Consider the following 7316-nt stretch of genomic DNA (forward strand, 5'->3'; position numbering starts at 1 on the left):
GCATGTCATTCTAACCATTTAGAAAAACATCAATAGGGTTCAACAATGGGCTTTAAAGATTCTTGTCTACTTCCCTTGTGTTTCTAAGTGCAGAGTCCTGGTCAAAGGCAGGTTGGCTGAAAGCATGTGTTCAGGCCTCTGAGGTGCGTGTGTGGGGACAGTTAAGGCCGTTACTGGTCCACAGGACCCTGAAGAGCTCTTTCTGAGGGGCTAGGTTTCCCTCTGGTTGGGCACCTATTCATGCCAGTGCTAATGCTCAGGGAACCAAGCAGAAACAATGACCCAATCTTTACCTGCAGTCAGGGGAGCTCACCTACACAGCACTGCTAATGCTTCTGCAACTAGAAGGGGGTTAAAATGGTGGAATTCTCATCCAGAGAAATGATTTGCAAAACTAGCAATATAATTAAGGAAATCTGGCAAAGGGGGTGTGGGGGAGTGGATGGAAGGGTTTTCTGAGGGGTAATAACTTCAGTTCATTACAACACTGCCATGGAGGTCTGGAGCCCACCTGACCAAAGCAGGCATCAGCCAGGACTGGTCCGTGCAGGATAAAGGCTGTGGAGACCACAGATTCCAGGTGTGTGATGTGTACTGCTGGTCTGGAGAAGCTCACCCTGGAGGTGCTGGAGTTTTTAAAAGAAGAAACTATACTTTCATAGTTTCAGTCCACAGAATGTGGACTGTTAACTAGACTCCCAGGTAGACTGCTCCACGGGTACATTATGTTGCCTCTTAAAGATCATATTGTTTGGAGGAGGAAAGGGCAGAGTTCTTCTGGAAGGAGATTTAATTCCAGTCCTGTCTTAAAAGATTGTTATTGTTCAGTAGCTCAGTCCTGTCTGACTCTTTGCGACCCCATGGACTGCAGCACACCAGGCTTCCCTATCCTTTACCATCTCCAGAAGTCTGCTCAAACTCATGTCCATTGAGTCAGTGACACCATCCAACCATCGCATCCTCTGTTGTCTTCTCCTCCTGCTTCAATCTTTCCTACCACCAGGGTCTTTTCCAATGAGTTGGCTCTTTGCATCAGGTGGCCAAAGTATTGGAGCTTCAGCATCAGTCCTTCCAATGAATATTCAGGATTGATTTCCTTTAGGATTGACTGGTTTGATCTCCTTAAAATAAGGGAGGACCCAAAAAGCCAGGAGGCTTTTGGAGGCTGAGCTCACCTGTGAGGTGTGAAGACAGCAATCGGAAGGCCTGGGGAGCAATCACAAGACCCACAGAGCAGCCACCTTCCCAGCTTTCTTGTCGTTCTCTGTGAGCAGAGATTAGGTTCCGAGCATGAGAGTTTCTGGAGGACATGTGAGAGTACGGCCTGAGGCTGTTCTGACAACTTTCTGGCCTCATCTCTGTCCCTAGCTGCACGGGACTTAGGAATTCAGCACAGGTGCACCAACCAAGTGGCCCTTTCACGAGAAGCATGGCAGAACTCGAGCATTCTGATGAACCTCTTGGACAAAAAATGAACAAAACAAACTAACTGCAAAACAAGCCCCAAAGTAACCCCCTAAAGAGAAATTTATGAAGCCCTGGGTAGCAGGCTTACTGACCACGCAGATGGAGAACATGATACCAAAGAAGTTCCGCAGGGAGCAAGGGTCACCTTCTCCCCGGTTTAGATGTTGCTTGTGGAGGTTTGAATGTTCCATTAAAAAATATTAAAAATCCGCACGCCAACCCAGACATTCCCCTCCTCTCTCCTGCTTCCTTTCGGCAGCCACTCTCTGGCATCATCGCACTAGATGTCTTTGCTGTCCCCGTAATCATTGTAGGGGATACTCAGGGTCTGCTCCTCGCACGTCTTTCTGAGGTCCCGGCTGAGCTCTGACCAGTCAAGTCCATAGGGCTTGATCTCGCTGTAGCGGCAGCCCAGGTACTTGAGGGAGCTGCGTCGCAAGCCTATCTTGGGTTCCTGGAGGAGTCCATTGCACCAACCGCTGAGATCTCCAAGCTGAGAAAGGATGAGGCCAGCTTTCCTATGGAGCAAGCACAGAGGATGCTTAAGTTAGAAAGACAAGAAGACAGCAAGGACAAATAGTGTGAAATTGTAAGCTCCAAGAGGGCAGAGCCCAGTCTGTTTTGCTTACTGTTCCATGTTTAATGCTTAGAAACAGGGGCGGGCCGGTGGGGGGAACTTCCATAAATGCTCATCAAGAATGAGTGAATGTTCGCAGCAGCACCTTTTACAGTAGCTAGGACACAGACACGATCTAAATGTCCATCCACAGATGAGTGGATACATACATTGTGGTTTTTATACACAATGAAATATTACTCAGCTATAAAAAAGAATGCATTCCAGTCAGTCCTAATGATGTGGATGAACCTAGAGCCTATGACACAGAGTGAAGCAAGTCAGAAAGAGAAAGACAAATACTGTATATTAATGCATGCTTACTTATGGAATCTAGAAAGATGATACTGATGAACCTATTTGCAAGGCAGCAATGGAGACACAGACCTAGAAAACACATTTATAGACATGGGAGTGGGGGTGGAAGGAGAGGGTGGGACGAACGGAGAGAGTAGCGTGGAAACATACATTACCATATGGAAAATAGATAGCAAGTGGGAATTGCTGTGTGACACAGGGAGCTCAACCCAGTGCTCTGTGGAATGATGCCCTAGAGGGGTGGGATGGGGTGGGAAATGGGAGGGCGGGTTAAGGAGGGAGGGGACATATGTATACCTGTGGCTGACTCATGTTGATGTATGGCAGACGCCAACACGATATTGTAAAGCAATTATCCTCCAATAAAAAAACATAAGTAAGGGAAAAATGAATGAGTGAAATAATTAATTAATAAGGCCGGGTGAGCAAAGTAGGGCACCGAGATGAAACAAAGAAACAAAACGCAATGAGGACAAATAAGAAAAAATGACTAATACTTTAGAAATTCATGCCCTCTTAAAACCATGGAGTTGTCAGTTTTGAAAGGCAAGTCAGATCAATTTACTTTAAAGCCAGTAATTTATCATCATTAAATGACAAACATAATATGTTTGACTGGATATTTCCCTTTTCAAGGCTATTTCTGAACTGAGTAGAAGCAGCCAATATATTGCACTCGGGGGATATCAAATGTAACTAATTATGCCTGTCTGAAGGTAATTATAGTGTGATAAGGGCGCCAACAATAAAGTCCTCAGTGCATACTACACAGGGTCATTCTTTGGGAAAATGCAGACTCTCAGTAGCACACATCACCTAATTAATCCCCAGGTGAGTGCCTGCTCTGTTTTGTAATCCCCCTCTAAAGTCAGGAGGCCCCCATCCAAAGAGCAGGAAGACAAGGAGGTGATGAGATAGCACCTGAGCTGTTGCAGATCCAGAGAACCAGAACCAGAACCAGAGAACCAGACAGAGGAGGGCAAGGTCTCCCCAGGTTCACACATGCTAGAAAGGAGTGATCCCACCGGGCTAAGAATAGAGAGTGGGATCCTGCATGTAGCCCGGGGAAGCTGGCTGTCACCACGATCTTGTTAATCGGTGTATAGCTTCTCCCTGGCCTCCACTTCTGATGTTAGAGACAGGACCCCCTGATAACCAGTTTTCAGCCCACACTGGCTTTGACTCTGAACACTTAGGAATAAATGAAGGAATGGGGTCCCCTTCATTTAGCTCTGTTCTTTCCCTTCTTCCAAAACCCACGGGTGACCAGAGACCCATGAAGGAATAGTCTCTTATTCCAACAAGCCCATGCAAAGCTGTAAAATCTGTTCCGGAAAGCTCAGGGAGCAGGACCCCTTGCGGTATTTACATGGGAGGAATCATCTCTTTTCTAATTCAGTCCACAACTCTCTCCAGAAACTGGAAGTTTACACGTTGAGTTTAGAATGAGCTCTCAAGAACAAGAAGCACGTTCATTTCAAGCCTCTTCTTCCGTCCTGGCTCTGAGCACAACAGGGGTGAGCTCACCGCATTCCTAGGAGGGCAAGTGAGGGATTGCAGGGGGGATGATGTTGGAGGCAAGGTATTGAGCTGCGGCAGCAAAGTCAAGGGGCCGTAGGAGTGTGAGGTCATCGGGGGCCAGCTGCATCTTCTCCCACTTCAGTGGTGGGTCAGAGAAAATCAAATAAACACTCTGCCCACTAAGTCACATCTTATTCAGATTGTCTCTCCTCTGCCCATCAGCCTCTGCCGTTTGGCCAAGCAGCCTTTCCAAAAGCCGTCAGCAACAGGGTCTTTGGTGGCCTTCCTCTTAATCTGTCCTGCTGCATGTCATTAGCTGCTGACACATTCTTGGGAGGTGGATGAAGGGCGAGGGAAGGAAGACCGAAGGGCAGCCTCTGCATCTGCATCTTGAGGAGATGGATAAAGGAACACATCCTAGCCATTCTTTCAAACAAATGGATTCAATTAGCCCATGGAGTTTTGTGGCTATTATCATCACTCGCTTAAAAAAAGAAAATAATTAATTTGGGTCTGCCCTTGACTATCTCAGAGCCTGCAGCTTTCTTCTTTCTTAAGAGTGAGGCAACCAATGCTGTCCTCAAGATAGTTCAACTCTCAACTCAATCTGGAGGCCTCCATGAATTTGGATGCAACTGGATTGAATTGAACCAATCCTTTCTCCTTGCTTGCAGGACACATGTACCCACCGACCCTTTTCTATTCATTCTCACAGCTAACTCGAAAGTGGGTTGATGCATCTCAAGGCAAGAGACTTGTTGTTTCCTGTGGTTCTCCCTCGGATCCATAACACTGAAAAATAAAATTTTATTTTCCATGGGATAATGAAACTACAATTTCCCCCAAATATATAGCCTTGAAAACCCAATATTACACATGAGAGAATCTTCTGGGAAGAGTTTTGAGAAGAGTGTCAAGTCAGCAGCAGGCCTTACTTTACAGTGAGATCTACTTTTTTTTCCCCTGCTCACTTTCATTAACCAATTTTCCTTCTGACTCTTGAGTTACAAGAGAGAAATTTTAAAAGCAATCCATACTGCCTTCCATCGAGATGATGCATGCAAGGTTAGTGCTACTCAAATTGTGACATTTACGTTTCCTGACAAAGAACTGCATACATGCACACTCCACAAATGTCAGAGAGAAGAAGGCAGGGAGCAGGAAACCGAAAGGAAAGCAGCGAGCACAGAGGGAAAGGGGGACAGAGCTGGAGAGAAGGGATGATACCCATTATGAGTAATAATGAGGGCAGGAGTAAGGGTAAGGTATGGAACAAGGAAGATATTTCTTAACATGTATCTACTTTCTAACCCAGGGTTTGCTTTTTACCAAAACTGAGACAAAACAAATTAAAAGGCCCTTATATAGTGCTGTCTGCATCCCATCCATAGCCATGGCATCTGTTTACCCAAGGACTATCAACTGTCATAAATTTCAGGAAATAGTTTATGGAATGCCAAAAGATTCTTCCTGATCTTACACATAAAATCATTTTATTTTAGGAAGATAATCCTAAATTCTCTCCTTCCTTCAAAAGTAAGAGAATAGGTGGTGGAGGACAGATGTCCTACATGAGGGTCTCCTAAGAGAGTTTATAATTTCAGGTCACAAGAGGCACCGTGAGGCCAAGTCACCCTTCAGTCTGATGAGAGGCCAGATGGTTGGGATAACCTCTGGGTGATACCTTTGTTCATCTCATTGGCAGGACAGCAAGAATTCTGAGTGCCAGAGGATACTACTATGTTGATTTTCTTCATTTATTTTCTCCTCTTTTTCTTTCTCTTCCTTCTTCTCTCTCCTCCTTCTTTCCTTCCTTGCCTTATTTTTGCTCGTTTATGAACTCTTACATAGTTTGGGAACATAGAAGTCCCAACATTCTACACGAAAAGCCTCTTCACTGTGTCTATCTGAAAATTCCATTATTGCCAGGGAAATATCTTCTCAGAGCAGCAGTACACAGCCATGATGAATGGAACAGATGAAAGGGGACTCTACACATTCCCCCCATTCCTCTCTTTCCAAGAACTCTATCTGCGTTGTTGTTTTTGTTCAGTCGCTAAATTCTGTCTAACTCTTTGCGACCCCATGGACTGCAGCATGCCAGGCTTCCCTGCCCATCACTATTTCCCGGAGTTTGCTCAAATTAACGTCCATTGAGTTGGTGATGCCATCCAACCATCTCATCCTCTGTCACCCTCTTCTCCTGCCCTCAATCCCAGCATGAAGGTCTTTTCCAATAAGTCAGCATCAGGTGGCCAAAATATTGGAGCTTCAGCATCAGTCCTTCAATAAATATCCGGGGTTGATTTCCTTTAGGATTGACTGGTTTGATCTCCTTGCTGTCCAAGGGTCTCTCAAAGTCTTCTCCAGCACCACAGTTCAGAAGCATTAATTCTTCAGCACTCAGTCTTCGTCACAGCTCAACTCTCACATCCATGCATGACTATGGTCCAAATCTCACATACATGCATGACTACTGGAAAAACCATAGCTTTGACTATATGGACCTTTGCTAGCAAAGTGGTATCTCTGCTTTTCAATATGCCATCTAGGTTTGTCATAGCTTTCCTTTCAAGGAGCAAGCATCTTTTAATTTCATGGCTGCAGTCATCATCCACAGTGATTTTGGAGCCCAAGAAAATAAAATCTGTCACTGTTTCCACAATCCCCATCCATTTGCATGAAATGATGGGACTGGATGTCATGATCTTAGTTTTTTGAATGTTGAGTTTTAAGCTGGCTTTTCACTCTCCTCTTTCATCCTCATCGAGGCTCTTTAGTTCCTCTTTGCTTTCTGCTATTAGAGTGGTATCATCTATGTATCTAAGGTTGTTGATATTTCTTCCAGCAATCTTGGTTCCAGCTTATGAGTCATTCAGCTTGGCATTTCACATGATGTACTCTGCATAGAAGTTAAATAAGCAAGGTGACAATATACAGCCTTGATGTAATCCTTTCCCAATTTGGAACCAGTTTGTTGTTCCAAGTCCAGTTCTAACTGTTGCTTCAGCATAAAAGTTTCACAGGAGACAGGTAAGGTGCTCTGGCATTCCCGTTTCTTTAAGAATTTTCCAGTTTGTTGTGATCCACATAGTCAAACACTTTAGCATAGTCAGTGAAGCAGAAGTAGAGATGCTTTCCTGGAATTCCTTTGCTTTTTCTATGATCCAACAGATGTTGGCAATTTGATCTCTGGTTCCTCTGCCTTTTTAAAATCCAGATTATACATCTGGAAGTTCTCAGTTTGCTGAAGTGAGGCTATATTGAAGCCTCACTTGGAGAATTTTGAGAATTACCTTCCTAGCATGTGAGATGAGTGCAATTGTGCAGTAGTTTGAGCATTCTTTGGCATTGCCTTTCTTTGGGATTGAAGTGAAAACTGACCTTTTCCAGT

The 7316-nt window shown here is 44.7% G+C and overlaps 1 protein-coding gene across 1 annotated transcript in view; it reads right to left on the minus strand.

Moving 5' to 3' along the window:
- Positions 1 to 1463: 1463 nt before the first annotated feature.
- The window catches only part of ASTN1 (astrotactin 1), a 355026-nt gene continuing 349173 nt past the window's right edge, over positions 1464 to 7316 (minus strand). The window contains exon 23 of the mRNA XM_010850109.1: positions 1464 to 1985. Within this exon, the coding sequence (XP_010848411.1) occupies positions 1748 to 1985 (238 nt within the window). The 3' untranslated portion in view covers positions 1464 to 1747. The remainder of the gene's footprint in view (positions 1986 to 7316) is intronic.

This window comes from Bison bison, unplaced genomic scaffold, assembly GCF_000754665.1.
Source record: "Bison bison bison isolate TAMUID 2011002044 unplaced genomic scaffold, Bison_UMD1.0 scf7180017864289, whole genome shotgun sequence".
Taxonomy (NCBI): domain Eukaryota; kingdom Metazoa; phylum Chordata; class Mammalia; order Artiodactyla; family Bovidae; genus Bison; species Bison bison.